Here is a 19,327-nt window from a genome sequence, read left to right as displayed (position 1 = left end):
TTTAGATCAAAATTGTCATGGATAATTATATATATATATATATATATATATTTGTCCAGTATACAATGTTCTTTTTAACTCTCTAACTAAACTGATATATACTAGGCACTCAAGCTCACACTGTGTGACAAATAAAGACATGATCAAGTCAATATCCCTCAACTGAATAATGTCTGTTCTTGATGGATATGAAAATGACATATAGATGGCAACAGATGTAGTATAACTGCAGCTTATGATGAGTAAATTCACGTCAAAGACATGTTACATTCTCCATAGGATTACGCATTCATATACCCATTCATATATATAGCACTTGTTAATGGAACGTAAATATCATTAAAACCGAAAGTCATTTTCAGAAATGACTTCAGTTCAATGAGTTTGAGACTCAATATTCTACAGAGGAACTGTAAGAAATAGTGAGAAGAGATGAGCCAGAAACAGTATAAAATCCAGAAATAAGAATCTGTGACCATCAATAATTACTGGTGTAGCTGTGGGAATTGACAATGGATGGTTCTTGAAATGGATTGCTGGGAGAGTAGGGAATGGGACATAATTTCACGTAGATAATATGGAGGCTAAAACTGACTTTGCTACTGTTGTTAACAATACTGTTCACCTCACACCAGCACTGACATCTAGAAATATTAGCTGCTTTTCTAACAGAGGGGAAAAACTGAACAAGAAACTGGGAAAGTTTGCTAAGACTAATAATGAAGAAGGATTGTTTGCAGAACCAAAAGGTCATTCATTAACTAAAAAAAAATGAGTGGAAGTCAAAATGATTTAATCCATAAAAACATTGAGTGAGCTATGGCTCTATTTGCACACAATGGACAAAGTCTCAAAGCAAAGTAGTGAGGAGTGATAGGGAATATCTTGGCTGTCCTTCCTTAATTTCAAGAACCATCATAGTGAGAATGATTACAGCCCAATTACTACATATGGTCCAATAGTTTCCATGGCTCTGTTCTAAAACCAAGTAAGATTATTGGGTCACACTTTCTTTCAAGGTCCAAATTATTGCTATTAACAAACCATTAACTATGACTTTTGACTCAAACTCCTAATTTGCTGTTTATTAATAGTTAGTAAGGTAGTTGTTAAGTTTAGTCAAGTCAAGTCAAGTCACCTTTATTTATATAGCGCTTTTAACAATACAGATTGTGTCAAAGCAACTGAACAGCATTAATTAGGAAAATAGTGTGTCAATAATGCAAAATGACAATAGTAAACACTAATTTTCCAGTTAAAGACAGTTCATCATTGAATTCAGTGATGTCATCATCCAGCTCAGTTCAGTTTAAATAGTATCTTTGCAATCATTTGCAATCAAGTCAACAATATCGCTGGAAATGAAGTGTCCCCAACTAAGCAAGCCAGAGGCGACAGCGGCAAGGAACCAAAACTCCATCGGTGACAGAATGGAGAAAAAACCTTGGGAGAAACCAGGCTCAGTCGAGGGGCCAGTTCTCCTCTGGCCTATTGAAATGTAAAGAAATCTCAACAGGAACCAAGACTGGTCAAATTTACAGCATTTTACAAACAATCTGATATAGAAAGTTAAAAATAAATCTGGAATGTAATAATGATTTAATCGTTAAAAAAAATTTAATTGACATGATTGGAATTAAAATGATAAATTGAAATCAGTCAGTCAGTCACCTTTATTTATATAGCGCTTTTAACAATACAGATTGTGTCAAAGCAACTGAACAGCATTAATTAGGAAAATTGTGTGTCAATGATGCAAAATGACAATAGTAAACACTAATTTTTCAGTTAAAGGCAGTTCATCATTGAATTCAGTGATGTCTTCATTCAGCTCAGTTCATAGTATCATAGTATCTGTGCAATCAAGGCGACGATATCGCTGGAAATGAAGTGTCCCCAACTAAGCAAGCCAGAGGCGACAGCGGCAAGGAACCAAAACTCGATCGGTGACAGAATGGAGTAAAAACCTTGGGAGAAACCAGGCTCAGTCGGGGTGCCAGTTCTCCTCTGGCCAGACCAAACCAGCAGTTCAATTTCAGGCTGCAGCAAAGTCACATTGTGCAGAGGAATCATCTGGTTCCTGTGGTCTTGTCCCGGTGGTCGTCTGAGACAAGGTCTTTACAGGGGAATAACATCTGTATCTGGGGCTCATCTAGTTGTCCTGGTCTCCGCTGTCTTTCAGGGCTGTAGAGGTCCTCTCTAGGTGCTCTAAGTTTAGGTATCGGGTAGGATTGGGGATGTAGAATATGGTCATGCAGAATAAATGCTTTATAAATACTAGTATATACAGTATGCCAATATGTTAATAATAGGCATGCTAATAGTGAGAATTGGTCCCTATATTAAAAGTGTTACCGATTATTGTCTACTACTACATAGGCAGTTCTATTCACAAAATTATAAAGCTTTATTCTGATATTATCCATAACCTGGGGGAGTTTCAAAACTTTTGGAGGGCACTGTATAAATGGAGACTTCCCTCACCTCATCCACCATCTTGGATGGATTTTTTTACTAACCTTTTTGCAATGCACGCTGGGATTGCCTTCTTAAAGGATACATTCAGTTCTGCCTTAAACTTTAGCCAAAACAAGATATCTCGGAAGGCAGCATAATTATGTTGACTTTGGCAGCCTACACAGGCAGCTCACTAGATTTTGGAACACAGCCAATCACACTAAATACTAGAATTCCTTTTCTACGCTTAAAATCACCCCAAGCACGTCTGTGAGCTATGAGCGAGACCTTGTAAATGCAAAGTCAATTGGCTATTGTACAAATAAGAACAGCCATCCGTTCAGAGTCGCCCCCCAAAAGTATGCCCGACTTCTGTTACTATCTTGTTGCGGACTTGTAGCCATCATTGTTAATGTCATTAGCATTTTGACGGAGGCAGCGGCGTGCTTTCACTGCAGGGGAGAGAGGCAACTCAGATAAGCTGTCACTTTTCTTGAGTGACAGGCGTGATAAGCCGGATCAGTGGCTGCTGCAGCACTTGGAAGGGGTTCATCTGAAATAGATGCCAGTTATCACAAAGTGCCAGGGAGGGCGGGCATGTACATACCACCTGCGGCAAATAGCACAGCCTCTGGCCTCTCCCTCCACGGCTCCAAGATCCCGAAACAGGGAACATGAGTCAGAGGGACCCAGGGAGACAGAGATAATAGAGGGAGGATGGATAGGTCTGCTATTATCCTAATAATACTCCCGCTGCGGGACACTGTTACGTGACCCCATACATTGACCATGGCCTAGAATTATCTCTGGGCAGACAATAATTCTCTTGTCACACACTGCAGACATTTATTTTAAAAGACGAACATTCAATGGTAGCCCGGATGCTAAATACATGAAATGAACTACGGAAAACCAAAAAACCTTAGCCCAGGCGGCATGTCATTAAAAAAAGGAAGTGCAGATCTTACGTTCCTTGATCTTCTTGGTTCAATTGAGGATATGATCTCAATGTGGTAGTTTAAATTCCAATTGATTTTCACTGTGATGAGCAATTTGCAACATAAAGAACCAGATATTAAATAAAAGATCTCTGGGAAGCGGTATCGCTGATGCAAATAAATAATACAGCCTCATTGTGTAGGCCTGTTAGTTTTTATTAAGAGTTGTATTGGTTTTACAATAGAGTGAACTAATATGGGGTCTCACTTTGGAGCAGAGATAGAAACAGTTTTCTATAAGTGATCCTGTTTACAACACCACTGAATTTAAATGCATCCATTGAACTAGACCAGCTAATGAGAATAAATGACCAGATGGGTCCACCTAAAAATGATAAACTGTGGCAATGATCATATACTTGAAATCTGTCTGAGGAAGACTACATGCCAGCCTGTGATTATGTATGAAGTGAAACATCTGCTAATTAAGAAAAATCGAGGAAATGTGAGAAGGTGGCATGTTTTTCTACTCTCATTTTCTCTCGAAATTGTATTTAAAAAGAACAGATTTAGAGTTTCTGATAATTTTGAGTTTTTTGCTTTCTTGCAAAAATAGTGGGAGATAAGGAAGTACATTATCTCACTTCAGGGGCAAGTAATAGTCACTAGGCATTATCACAGAATGATAAATGGTGAAGCAGTGTGTGCTGTATAAAAAGCCAAATGTATTTAGTATATTATTTATTTATTTTAATGCTGATTTTCAGGAATTTGTGGGGTGGAATTTACTTTGTTTAGTCTCTGAAAGTAACATGCAATTTCTCAAAATTTCTTCTGCATTCTACAGAATAAAGGAAGTCATACAGGTTTGAATGGCATGAGAGTGAGTAAATGGTGATTGATTTTTCATTTTTGCCTGAACTATCCATTTAAATCCTGAGGTTGACCCCAGATTGGTCAAGCCGGTGCTTGGGTGGTTTAGCCGGAAAGCCAGTTGGCTAATACCAGCAAACAAGCGTAGGCATTTTTCAAAAGGACTGAAATTTCAAAATGCACTTTCAAAGGTGTTTTTCATGAATATTTACTGAGGTCTGTCAGATACAGCAGTCTAAGAGGAGGAGGAGGGGATATTCTGCTGATCCACTACCTCAGCTCTCTAGTCCCGAAGGGTGGACTTATGCCAAAAACAGAGACATGCACTCAAATATCACCTGTGAGGAGACAGCGGGCTTTCCTACTGCAGAATTTTACAGCACAGTCAAGAGTGTTTTCAAGCGTGTGCAAAGAGGAGGTGCTGCAGTCGACTCAGACCCTGTCAGACTGGTAAATGGAGAAAATGTATCATGGAAAGTGCTTGTTAAAAACATACTGAACACAAACACACTTGTCGTTAAGGAGCAGGGTAAAGTGACATGAGAATATAGATACAAATACAGATACTCTTAGAAATGTTCACATACATGTCACTATCTAAAGTAGTAGCTCTATTTATGTTGTTGATATTGTTTTATCGTAAATAAGCATTTCATAAGTCACCATTATGGTGATTGGTGTTGATGGTGAACCTTAGTTAATTTAAAATCAATTTCCTCTATGCAGATCTGATGACTTTGCATAAAACAAGATGTTTACTTTATGAAAACAGGTTCAGGAAGTAATGTTATATAAATTTAGAATGTTATACACAGTAAAATCTGGACATTGGCTTTCATTTAAACAGCTCACAGAAGAGTTTTGTCTAATAACAGCCAATTTCTAATCTAATCATGATCTCCACTTATCACAAACATTTTAAATAAATAAATAAATAAGACCCACTAGTTGATGGTTAATGAAGTTTGTTCAATATGAAGAGCACATTGTTTTTTTACAGAAATTACTGAACTACTTTAAGGCAATTATTTTTATGCAAATTCTTTCCATATATTGAGCTTGTTAGTGTTTACAGTGAACACCCTAAAGCAAGGCAGCAGCAATTGTCAAAGCCACTCTAAATAGGCAACCCAAATGAGTGGCCACACCAACCAGTCAGAAAGCCCCTCTTGCTGGCACAGCAGTGCATCCTGGGAATGGGCCAAGTGAGGGTGGACGTGATATCTCTAGGAATCTGACAACAGCCCAGGGCACTTCCTCTAAAAAACCATACAGCTCAAAATAAGTGTCTCTGCATCAGCCTGGCGTAGTTGTTTTCCCTCCGCTGGCTAGCAAAGTGCAAGTGTAGCATTTTCTGACAAATTCATCACAGGTGGGCTCAAATGGACACGCAGCTTAAGTTTGCACATAGCATAAATGCAGTTTTCTTGCCCTCTGGGTTTCAGACTGCTGAATGGCAGCGGTGGCCTCTTTTTGTGATTGTTTAGCAGAAGACTAATGTGTATTTTATAGCCTATAGCTATAATGTGCAGCTAAAAAAACTCCAGCAATACTAATGATTACAACAACAATACACGCACAAACAATACACTCCGTCCATGGACAGACCATCATTGCCAGGGGAGGCCCGGATTATTGTCACACAATCACTGCAAACCACAAACAGGAGGTTAGCGGAGGATAAGCGATCGAGAGGGACCCAGTCCATCACCTTTGTGTGTGAGTATTTGTGAATCACAGCTGTTTCTCAGCGCACCTGAGATTAGAGTGATTGATGCACAGGGCTTTTGCTCACAAGGTCAGTGTATCTGAGTGAAAAGCTGAGGCCCTGGCTGAGCAGGGAGGGCTTCTGTGTGTATACACGTGATTTGAGTGATTGACAATTGGAAATGATTGGTGAAGGCCTTCTGGACTGAGAAGTTAGAGTGTTTGTCCTCATGGTAAAGGACTGCAGGTGTTAAAGCTGCTTCAAACCACTATAAATCATTTCAAAAGAAAGTGACTGTAGTAGAATAGTCAGCTGTTCATAGGGTTGATTGTTCAGTTATAAAAATGATAGTGATTTAATCATGGATGCTGTTTAGTCAATAGAGCATTTCTGCAATGCTAAAGCGTCAATGGATATATGTGACATGCTTTATTATTTTGAGAAGTTGCAATGAGCCATTTGTGGAGAAAAATATATATGCTCTTCTCTTATCTAATCAAAATATTAAGTATAACAACTGTTTTCAACATAGACAATAATAATAAAACATATATATATATTTCTTGAGCACCAAATCAGTACGGCGCCATGTGACACTGAAGACTGGAATAATGGCTGCTTTGCCACAATAGAAATCATTTTTAAAATATGTTAAAATCAAATAGTTATTTTAAATTGTAATGTTTCTAAATATTACTGTTTTTACTGTATTTTTAAATAAATATATGCAGCCTTTGTAAGCATAAGATACTTTTTTGCAATACATTTTTGTTTAAATAAATCTTATAATTTCGTCTAAAAATAGTCAGACAATTGTTTGAAATATTTAGTTGCCATTTTTTCAAAAACAAGTTTATGACAGTCATTTAAATTATTATATGAAGAGTTCATTTGCAAAAACCGATAACTCCATTTTTTTTTCCAGAAATCAAGTTTTTTATTGCGCATTCCAAGTAATATCAATCAAACTGCAGTTAGGTTGTTTTGATTAAGTAATAATAACTTAAACAAATACAGGTAATTTACAAAATTATTTTTGTAAGTTCATTGAAAGTATGTTTTTTTTTTTACATATTAAAAGTTTGTTTTATAGCAAAAGCAAATAACTCCAACAGTCGTTTTTTGGCAAAAGCAGATAACTCCACATTTCATGTTTTAGAGTTTAAGAAAAACACTCGTTTAATCTTTGTAATCTCCTCAGATGACAATGTAGATGCCTGACAAATGTTGTTGTTGTTGTGATCATAAACTGTATTGATGTGATTACACGCAATACACGGAGCTTTTCCCTCACCATTGTAACGCGCTGCTTTTGCAAGGTTCCGTGAAAACGTTTCAGATTTTATTTTCCTTTTTCGCCCTGAAGAAGATATCACAGGTTTATCAAGTTCGTCGAAATTGTCCATCCTTGATCACTTTTAGTCAGCTTTGACGAAACTCCTCTCAGCAAGCACAACTTTTCGAAGTGAAAGTAGCCTTGTCACCTGACCTGAATACAGCGCGCTGATTCGCTAAAATGGACTTATCGGCTTCTGTTCAAAAACAACAAGGGCGCTTGTCGGCTTCTGCAGTAAAACGTGAACTCGCGATGCCTTGAAAGTGGACAAAACCGGCTTTTTTGACAAAACGTGTTTAGGGTTCAGATTGCGCTATATGTGGAGAATAATGCACGGCAATCAGCTCATTTTTTTGAAAGTGGCGTTTATCGGTTTTTGCAAATGAACTCTTCATATCCAATTTGGAGTAGAAACGTAACAACTATTATTAGAAAGCTGACACTTTTTCATTCAGTGAATAAAACTCAATGTGTTTCTGGGTCACAACGACTGAAAATATGGAGCAGGTCACGTATAGTCAATGAATAACATTCAGAAAGAAAGGAAGAAAGAAAAAAGGTTCCTCCTACCAGTGAGTGTGTAAACTCGGGTGCGTGGTCATTCCTGTCTGTGATGGTGATGGTGGCTGTTGCGGTTCCTGTCAGTCCCACATCACTTCCTGCCATGTCCTTCGCCACAATCTCTAGCTCATACTGCGTGGTTGGAAGAGTCTGTGGACACATAAGAACATGGTTGGGAACAGTCAGTAGAACTTCAGGATAGAGGGAGTACAGTCGTGATAAGAGCTTAAGTGGCTTAACTGAAGAACAAGTAATTGTTCCACGACTGCTTTAGTGCTGGTTAGACGCTGTCAATATGCACTGAAAAGCGTCACATACTTTTAATGAGCGGTTACGTTGTAAATTAACTGGTAAAATGGAGTAATTAAGATCTAATCCGCCAATCATTGTATTGAAGTCATGGCGTCACCTCAAAAGAGTCTCGCAGTTCATCATTGACATTTCAAACACTAAAGTCAATCGGTTAAAAAGTTAATTATTGCTCATGATTGACCGGTGATCTATGAGACTAAAATATCCTTTTGTTTATTTACACTTCTTCCTGTGTAAGGCCTTCTTCAGGGGACGGTCCTGAAACAATGATAAAGGCTTCATGAAAGAGCATTGACTCTCCTTGACAGGTGCTAGTCTAAATAAATGTCAAGTTTCAGTCACTTTTCAAAGGTAATACTGAAAGAAAACATGTAAATGTCAATTAACGCCCACATCACCTTTCCTTCAAGACCATGTCCTTAACCAGAATGTCAAGATGTGAGAGAAAAAGAAAGAGAGAGTGAGACAGAAGGGACGGATTTGTTGGTAGGTAAATCAATCAATTAATCAATCAATTTTGGGATTTAAAAAAAAAAAAGAAATTTATCCCAAGGGCTGATTTATATTAATATCACTACAAAACAGACTTGGATACTTCACATAGTTGGATACTTAATCTTTTAATCTTAAAATATAAGATTAGACTTTTAATCTTAAAATATATTACAAACATAAAAAATGATCCAAAACTATGAATAATTGCATATTAAAAACCATGTCAAAGTAAATATCAGTTGTGAGCAGAACATTTCTATTGTGAGTCATTTCCAATCAAGCTGTAATTGTTCAAAAAACATTTAATTGTGTGTATTTTGTAAACATAAAATACTAGCTGTGAAATTAGCTTTTGAAAGACAAATTCCATTGTTTAAATATTTAAAATGTCAGATGAACCATTTTATTTATTTATTCATTTATTTACTTACTTATACAAAACTACATTAATTATAGAGAGTGTGAAAAGAAACAAGTTTATTTTCTCAAATTCCCTGAAAATGCTATATTTAAGAATATTTAAGTATTTAAGTTGTCAGGTGAAAGACATATACCAGAAATCATTGTCAGCATTTTTATTCAAGATGTGCTTTCCTTATAAAGTTTACTTATATTATATACAGTAGTTTTCTTTAGAGATTGTGAAAGACAGCGAACAAACACAAATTCCTGAAATTTAGTTTTAAGAGAAGCCAAGGTTATTTCAGAGATATTTCAGGAGAAATACCATGCATTCACTGCATGAATAATACATAAGCTAAAGAAATGGGCACATAAGTGTTACATAGACACCTGGTTTTTCTGACACAGAGGAAAAGGTATAAATGCATCAAAACTAATTTTCAGACTGGCTGAAACCGTTTTATCTCTATCAAACACCACCTACTCATCATATGGGAAATAAACCTTCTCCAGACCAAAAGCCCAATATTCATAAATCCAAGACAACAAGCATTTGTTAAAATAAGTCAACCCTACTGGAAAGCCATGATGGCACATTACACAGGGAGGTGCTGTTAATGCTAACATTTATTTCCTTTATTGAAATCCCACTCAGTGCAGCGTTAAGTACCACATGCTTAATAAAACTCATCCATCTGTTTCACATAAAGCCCAGGAGGCCAGTGCTGCAGTCATTTACCCATAGTGCATTGCCTCTCTGTATAAATTACTCTTGCTATCTCAGGCTTCAAATAGTGGCTCAGAAGTATGTCATTCCAACAAAGCTGCAATTAATAAAGTAAAAAATCACAGTACATTGCAGTTTTTGGAGGGGGAAAAAGTGACTTAAAACTAAAAATGGGGAATTTTGACTTTGACTTTATTCTCGTAATTTCGACTTGAGGTGTGGTATTTAAAGAAACCGAATGATCCGATGAATATGGAAAACTGTTTTCATACCAAGGTTATTATAGTTAACTAAAAGTAAAACCATAAACAACAACAACAGAAATAAAATAAATGTTACCTGAAATAAAATAAACGTATAACAATTATTATATATATTATTTTAAATAATACTATTAAAGATAATAATAAAAATAACAATAAAATACCAATTGGATTTAACTAAAATTAAAATTAAAACAAAAATAAAAACTGATTTAAAATATTAAGCAACTAATTGTGTCTCAATGACACGAAAATAACCATTCAAACAAGAAAGGTCTTCTAAGACCCTGACCTAGGAATAGAATAGAATAGAATAGAATAGAATAGAATAGAATAGAATAGACAGATTCACACAAGTTTAGAATGACACTCTCAGGTTAAAATCAATGTTCACAAGTTGCCAAATGACTGAACTGACCAAATTTAGGCCTTCAGTGTGTTTTTATTTATTTTTATTTTATTGAGAATTGCCTGCAAGTAAAACTGCAATTAACAATCTCAAACATCAGAACACTCATCACACTTCTGAACTACATTGTTGATGTGATTCAACACAAACTGCTTGTAATTGACAGGATGTAGAATAAGAAAAGCTAAGAAATGGAGATGAAAGTTACTGATGTGCACTGTTTAATAACACCAACGGTCAAGCTTTACACCTCATCAGACATATTATGCTGAAGTATTTTTTTGAACATGAAGCGCAGTGCTTCCGGTGGCTGAGATCGGCTGGGACGGCTGTCACTGACGAATGACTCAGAACTTATTTACTGCTGATAAACAGATGGCAATTCACAGACCTGCGAGTTGAAAAAATAAGAGAAACCCATCTGGATAAGAGGGAGGTGAGTGCAGATTAAATCTCGGTGCCGTCAAAGGCTCGCACGAAGCTCTCACGTAGCGTGACAACATCTTAATGAGTCTCGCATCTCTCGCTTTCACCCGCTCAAATCTATCGCGCCGATGCACCTGTGAACTCCTCATGTGCTTTTGAAGGTCATAAAAATACAAAACCTGTTAAAACAATCTGGAAGAGTGTTGAAACATCCCAGGTCTGCCTGTGAATGCGAAACGAGACACAATACATTAACTTCACATTGCATAACAACTGTTATCATGCGCCCGGTTATGTCAGTCATTTCACACACCGGATCGAGTTTCTATCTACGACAGATCCATTTCATATCGTCCGTCCAATAACACTCATTGTAAAAAAGGACTAAATGCAATCAAAAGCACCTTGTATAATAGATCAAGGCTTTCCCCATGGCCAGAGTGTGTAAAGACTTAAGTAATATAGGCTTTAGAAGATGGAAATATATGCAGAGCGAGACGGAACTGGCTCTGACCCGCTGAACGAGATACCGCCTCGTCCGCTTCAATAGATGTGATGTCATAATTATGCTTCTGTAGCCCCTTTTTGTTCTCTCAAGCGCTTTGAAAGAAACTGTCTGCCTTTCCCAACCTCTCAGTCTATTCACCGCTCTATCTTTCATTCCCCAAGAACATAATGATCCATACAAAAGCCACAGAAGAAGCAGCTGAAATGATGAATAAAGCTATAACTCATTTGTCTTGTGTAGGGAATCTTTCTGCTGGCCACGTCTTCGTTTTCCTTGAAGTATTTCATTTTTATTCCAGCAGGCTTTCTCACACCTTTTCACAAGGGTTGTTTCACATAGCTTTAACTAAGTTGGAGTAAGTTGTAAATATGCTAATGTCTCCTGTACTTTTCACAGGCGTTTTTTAATACTTCTACATGATTGCAATCTGGATGGTTATAAGGGTTCATATTTTCACTCAATCCCTGGAATGTTATCCTAATTTCCTTTTTTTTTTATTATTATTACTTTTCTTTATATCACTGTCATCCATATCTAGAATAAACTGCCATTTTTCCCTCTCTGCTCTTTTCACTCACTTTTTGTAGCCATTTTGCTTTTTGCATTTAATGCTGTTTTTTTTTTGATTAATTATTTCAGTACAGCTCAGATGATGGTATAATATAATTTTAAATCAACTTATTAAGTCTATATTAAAACCTTTGTCCTTCATTTTTTGATTTTTATATATAAACTAATTTTCAAGATATTTTAAGATCTCATTTAGCATTTTATATCATCCTTTATGAGAATTTTAATATATTTTTAATGGTTATAAGCAATTATTTTACATTTAGGATTATAGATATACTCATAGTATTTATTTTATTTATTTATTTCACGATGAGTGTCAGATATTTATGGAAGCCTGTTTCTAGCATGGGTCAAAAAAAAGGTAGTTTTTTTTTTCTGACAATATGTGAGATATAGTGTTACGGGGCTGACGAGACGAGAGGCGTGCGGATCCATGTGCAAGCTTTTATTCACAAGAGACGGGGTCAAAAAACACAGGCAGGGTCGAACAAGAGCAAACAGGTATGGCACAGGCAAAACAAGCTAAACGCAGAACAATACTCGGTGATCGGAGCAGGAACTGAGTGGGTGTTATGTAGTGTGTGCGATTGGTCTCAGGTGAGCGTGTGATTAGTGAAATGGTGCATGGGAAATGTAGTCTGTGGTGACGTGCAACAGTCAGTGTAGTGAGAGAGTCAATATGATGGACGAGTGACCTCTGGTGGCGATCGGATAGAAGTCCACGGACCGGATTCGTGACATATAGACTCAAAATTCTGACTTTTTCCTCACAATTCTTTTTTTGTCTCGCAATTATGTTTTTTTTTTCATAATTCTGAGCCTACATCTTGCAATTTTGACTTTTTCCCCTCCTAATTCTAAGCTTACATCTAGCAATTCTAACTCTTTTTCCCATTATGATTCAGACTTTTTTTCTGAATTCTGAGTTTGCATCTTGAAACTCAGACTTTTTGTTTCCACCATGAAAAAAAAAAAAAATTTATATATAGCAATTATATATTAACCCGCATATTACATACAAACTTGCAATTCGATTTGCAGAATTTAGGGTTTATATATTGTTTATACCTTGCAAATTCAGGCTTTTCACAATTCAGAGGGAAAAAAGTCTGAATTGTAATACATAAACTCTTACTGCGCTATTTTTTTTTTTATCCCATGGCTGAAACGGCTTTCATAGATATAACATATCATACATCCTGATGATACCCTAACAACCAAATAATTCATATTCGCACATGGATTTCATGTTCATCTTGGCAAAATGTAATGAGACAGACATTAGTAGCCGACTAGCAGAGCAGCTTGCTGGATCATGGCACATTGCCTTTGGCTCGATATCCCACTGAGCTCAGAGGGGAGTCACAATGCCAGTCAGCCTGAACATAGCACACCCAGGAACACATCACAAATTCGCTCCCCTGGAAATCCCCAGCTAACGCCCCACGCGTGGCTCTTACTAATGGTTGTCTAAATGTGACGATGGCTGGGTGCTGATGCAAATAAAATGGAAATGGAGCCAACACGAGTGGAGTTACTCGAGAGAATCTCCTGACCCTTAAACGTCAGCTGCAGTGATGATGAGCCTTTGTAGTCAATTCCTGACTGCAAATACATACACAAACATGCAGTAGGCTCAACAGAGCAAAATTTAATTCAAGAAGCAACAGGGTTGTTGGTCACACCAGACTTGATAAATGATTCTGCTAATACTTAAGACAGCTAGAGGCTGCTTCTGGGACTCCTGAACCTACTTTTGATTCACCTCACAGTAGCGTATCACTGTTACGGTGCAAAATTATCATTTTGCATTTGAATTTAATTTTTGAATTGAGAAAATGTGCCAACTGTAAATGAATTATTTATAGTCAACTACAAAAATGCAATTATATACAGGTTATATAAATATATATACGTATTTTTTTTTCAGATTAAATTATTTTTGATTTTCAGCTAGTACGCATTATATTGAACAAAAATGACAGTAAATATATGTATAATGTTACAAATAATTACTGTTCTTTTAAATTGTCTATTTATTTAAAAATTCTGGAAAAAAGTATGATAGTGTCCACAAAAATATTAAGCAGCACAAGAGTTTTCAACATTAATAATAATAATAATAATAATAATAATAATAAATGCTTCTTGAGGATAATGTGACACTGAAGACAGGAGTAATGACTGGTGAAAATTCAGCTTTGCTATCACAGTAAGTAAGTAGTAAGTAAAATTTATTTAAATAGCACCTAAAATGCACTCTAAAACATTAATTACACAGGAATAAATTACACTTTAAAATACAGTGTATAAATAGAAAACAGTCTAATCTTATATTTGGCAATTTGTAAAACACTATACTTAATGAACCCATTCTCTCCTACAAAAGTTGTTTAGAAACTTCACAAATCATGCAGTGACTTCATTTAACTTCTAGATTCACCCCAATTTGCTTACTGTACACTATGCTTCAATGCACACTGCTGAATGAGCTCAGGCCACTTCACTGCTTCATCTTTTTACCATTTTCCTCGCAAAGTCACTTGTGCAGCTATATAGCCTTTCTCTCTACGTGTCACCTCATTCAGCATGTCTCTCATCCCTCTAATCACCGATGACTTAAAAGCAGCAAACAGCCGTCATATCTGATGGATCTCTTTGCGCTTGGTCGCTTGATTCATTGGACGTCCACTAATGGAGCTCAAAAATCCAGCCGTATTTTATAAACGAATCATGAGATGGAGACTAATTGCCTATTAAAAAATGAACACTAATGCATGAACAATCCCAATGACGAAGCCACTGACACTGCAATATGCAAATATGTGTCCAATTATGATTAACGATCATCCGAGCGTTGCATGTCAATTTGGAAAGCTATTCAGATTTTGCCACACACACGGCCTCGCAGAAGGATGCCGCTCGCTCCTAAAACTCCTCTCCCTTTGGCAAATATGCACCAAGATATCGTTTCCCACTAATGACATAACCCAATTTATTATAGTCTGAGGCTGTGCTTGAATATTAATAGAGAAGTCACTGAACGGTCCTGCGCATGGAAATACTTGTCGCTGCAGCTAAAGTATTATGTGCTGCCCTGTGATAACACTGTAGAAGAGGTGAGCGTGTGAAACAACCAACTGTGGCTGAACGATTATGGAGCCAGGATCAAAGACTTCCCAAAAAACAAAGCCTTTAACAGAAAGGCTACTGATGGCGCACGGGTCCACGCAAAAAGCGAGATCTCCATGAAAGAGGCCGGAGGGAGCCTCATTTATTTTCCCCCCTCATCTGTTGTCCTTTTGTCTCGATTTAGAGTGTGTTTTTGTGTGCGCATGTGACACGGGGCACGAATTGATCTCTGGTGCTTTCCTGCCTCTGACATTTCAAACAGAAGTTCTGCCCCGTGGCTCTCTCGAGTCAACATCCTAGCATCCGGAGAGATGCAGAGGGGATGATGTCAACTAAAGAGCCTGGTTGCAATCACCTAATATCACACACACCGCTGTTGCTGTAAACTAGGACAGGTATTTCCATAACAGATGTGGTTAAAAGCATGAAATGGCGTGGATTGGAGACTTTGAAGGGTTTTGCATAGCAATCACTGATTTTACCAGATGATCAAAACACAGTGGACTTTAAAATATAAAACACTGTTTTTATTGTTTTTTCTGCCTATCTGTCTTTCAGGGAATTTTATAAAAAGATAATTAGAGAGAACACATGAATAACAGGACACTGATATCAGTCAGACATGAATTTGCATCACCTCAGTTCGAGTTGTCAGAGCACATGCAATAACTAAGCTATGAGAAAGTTGCCCCAAAATGAAAATTGTGTCGTCATTTACTCACCCTCATGCCAATACAAACCCGTATGAGTGTCTTTGTTTGTGTGGAACACTGAAGAAGATAGGGGGAAATTATTATTTTTTTTGTCCATACAATGAAAGTCAGTGGGGACTAATCCTGTTTTAGACCTCATTAACTTTTATTATATGAGAAAAACAGTTAAAATCTTCTCAAATCTCAAAAGCCCCTTCAACTTTTCCTGTAAATATAATGCTATTTTTCACAATTTGGTTTGGTGTTTTAAGATACGTTGGCTAGTTTAACGGCTAGTTTAATAATAGAAAAGAGTAATTAAAAAATTCCATATAAGGATTTAAAGTTTGTTTTAGATAAAACTCTAAAATTGATTCAGGATTGACACTGTAACAAAACTTTATTTGATGGTCTTTGCAGTATGCTAAGAGATATTAGAGCATATTGGTGGACATTCGTGTAATGTTAAGAACTTGTGTGTGATTCTGGAATTTCCTATTCAGCATCACATATATATTATCAGATCCCAGCAATTAATGAAAATACAGATGCACCTTTTACACACATTAAGGTTTCACACAGTTCAGTTTGTTATTGGTACACTGATCCCAATCATGATGGTGGCATGGAACACTTTTCAAGTGCTTCTTTACAAGCAGCATCCTGTTTTTCACGACAACAAGAAACATTTTAATGGATAAAAACAATATTGACTTTTAAAAATGTGCTTTGGTCTTTATTGCATTTACTGTATAGATTTAAAAGAAAGAGAGAAAAAGAAAAAGAAAAAATGAAATAAAGAGGAGAAGAGGGCAAAACAGGGTATAAGGAATGATTCTTGGCTGATTTGAACTTGCATCATCCACATGAGCACTTCAGCCCAATAAACACTTGTACTAACCAGTAGGACGCAGTTCTGACAAGACGTAATGCCTCTGTGAATATGATGCAGCTGAAATATTTCAGGACATCTTGCACAACAAGACTTTGCAGAGACTTTGATGAAAAGTTCAGAGAAATAATTAATTTTACCACATCATAAAAACTGCATTTATCACTTTTATAGGCTGAAAAGTAGAGAGAAGTCTGGAAGTGATGTACAGGTTGCGAGCCAGACTCAACAAAGCACATGCACAAACCACTAAGCCACAAGTGTTCAAGCATGTGATTATGCCACTGAAGTTTTTAGGACACCTTGCACTACATGAAAGACTCATAGCACAAATCCGACATCTAACTCCTGACGTATTTACAGAAACTCATCAACCAAATGAATGAGCTCATGATAAGCAGGAGAGATGCAGAATCTCCTGACGTGTGTGGGGCTAATTGGGGTCAAGGTTGGGGTTTCGGGGTTTGAAGAAACAGAGCAGAAAAAAAGGAGCCTGGCTAATCTAATCAAGTGCATCGTCCAACCACAGACTAATCGCTGTCAATTACAGTCCAGTAATGGCGAGGAAATAGTCCCCATTACACCCAGGCCTACTGAGGAGATGAGGGTAGAAAATGAGGAGGAGGAAGAAGAAGGGAAGAGGGAAGGGAGGGAGGTGTTTCATCATGGCCATCAAAGCCCATCTGGGAAGTGGCAGCAGCACTTATGTTGAAGAGCACAGGTGTTGCTGTTTAACAATTAATTAGATTAGCACAGATCAAAGGCAGACTGCCACCACCGGGGAGCAGTTACATTGCCGACAGGGGCCGGGGAGGTCTCTAAGGGACCAAATTCTTCCTATCCCACTGATTGAGACAGATTAATATGCTTACCAAAGCTGGTTTCGACCGAGACTGAGATTGAGCCTATACAGTATGTTTTGTGTTCTGTCATATGGGAATATATTAGGGTTAGATTTCTTAGACTTAACTTACATGTTTTAGGTTGCTATTTGCATGTGATGATAACTAGGACTTGGACATTTAAATGGATGTTCTTGTTGGTCCTGGAACAACATTTCTATCAACCAATCAAATTTTCAATGTTGTCTGGTTTACATGGCAGCTTATTCTGGCCCAAAACCACAAACCTGGAAGAGTAAGCAAAATTGGAACAACATTTCTATCAACCAATCAAATTTTCAATGTTGTCTGATTTACATGGCAGCTTATTCTGGCCCAAAACCACAAACCTGGAAGAGTAAGCAAAATGTAACTCCATTCAAAGCGATCAGTTTGGATTATTTCAGATACATAACTCACAAAAAACAAAAAAAAACATTTGTGTGGGCCAATATACAGTTCTGCTTATGGTTATCTTGTCAACTTGCTACTATGTGCCTAAAATAACACTCCAGATTTGATGGCTTTTAGCTTACCTAGCATATTCAGAGATGAATAACATGTACGGGATAATGATGCATCATCCAATTTATTATTAAGGGAAATAACTAAAAAAATGCTCATTTATTTGCTATTGCACAAAACTGAAAGTAATGAAATCTGGCCATCTTGCTCTAAAGAAAGAAGCCTCCTCAGGTAACTTTAATTACCAAGGAATCTTTTCATTGCACAAAATATTATTAAAATTACTAAGATTGGGGGGGGTCTTTTGGAATCTTTATTTTTAAGAGTATAAGCTACAGCATATGTAATTATACAGTTCTGCTTATGGTTATCTTGTCAACTTGCTACTATGTGCCTAAAATAACACTCCAGATTTGATGGCTTTTAGCTTACCTAGCATATTCAGAGATGAATAACATGTACGGGATAATGATGCATCATCCAATTTATTATTAAGGGAAATAACTAAAAAAATGCTCATTTATTTGCTATTGCACAAAACTGAAAGTAATGAAATCTGGCCATCTTGCTCTAAAGAAAGAAGCCTCCTCAGGTAACTTTAATTACCAAGGAATCTTTTCATTGCACAAAATATTATTAAAATTACTAAGATTGGGGGGGTCTTTTGGAATCTTTATTTTTAAGAGTATAAGCTACAGCATATGTAATTAAATACATTCTATTCTGACCTATTTTTACTTAAAGGATATCACAGTATTAAACTATGAATTCAAATTTACTGCATAAAAATATTTTTAAACAATAAATCCATGGATTAATATAATGAATCAATTAAATCTTAAAAACATTTTATCTTAAAAACATGCCATATGCAACTTTTCACTTGAAAAAAAACTAAATAACAATGTCTATTCTTTAAAGGGGTCATATGATGTTGCTAAAAAGAACATTATTTTGTGTATTTGGTGTAATGAAATGTGTTTATGCGGTTTAAAGGGGTCATATGATACGATTTCAATTTTTCCTTTCTCTTTCGAGTGTTACAAGCTTTTGGTGCATAAAGAAGATCTGTAAAGTTGCAAAGACTAAAGTCTCAAATCCAAAGAAATATTTATTATTATTTATAAAAGTTAAGTCAACCACGCCTACCTAAAACGGTTCGTTCTAACACGCCCCCAACATATCTACGTCACGATGTGAGAACATTTGCAAAACACCGCCCAAATGTTCACGCAATGAAAGAAGGCGTAACTTTTATTCTCACTGTAGTATTGTTG

The 19,327-nt window shown here is 36.6% G+C and overlaps 1 protein-coding gene across 1 annotated transcript in view; it reads right to left on the bottom strand.

The window, feature by feature from the left end:
* The window catches only part of LOC107722459 (cadherin-13-like), a 313,349-nt gene that overhangs the window by 41,528 nt on the left and 252,494 nt on the right, over positions 1-19,327 (bottom strand). Inside the window, exon 10 of the mRNA XM_016530814.1 lies at positions 7,883-8,023. Within this exon, the coding sequence (XP_016386300.1) occupies positions 7,883-8,023 (141 nt within the window). The remainder of the gene's footprint in view (positions 1-7,882; positions 8,024-19,327) is intronic.

The sequence above is a fragment of the Sinocyclocheilus rhinocerous genome, unplaced genomic scaffold (assembly GCF_001515625.1).
Source record: "Sinocyclocheilus rhinocerous isolate Xijiao unplaced genomic scaffold, SAMN03320098_v1.1 scaffold604, whole genome shotgun sequence".
NCBI classification, from domain to species: Eukaryota; Metazoa; Chordata; class Actinopteri; order Cypriniformes; family Cyprinidae; genus Sinocyclocheilus; species Sinocyclocheilus rhinocerous.
This window is presented reverse-complemented; position numbering and strand designations above follow the sequence as displayed.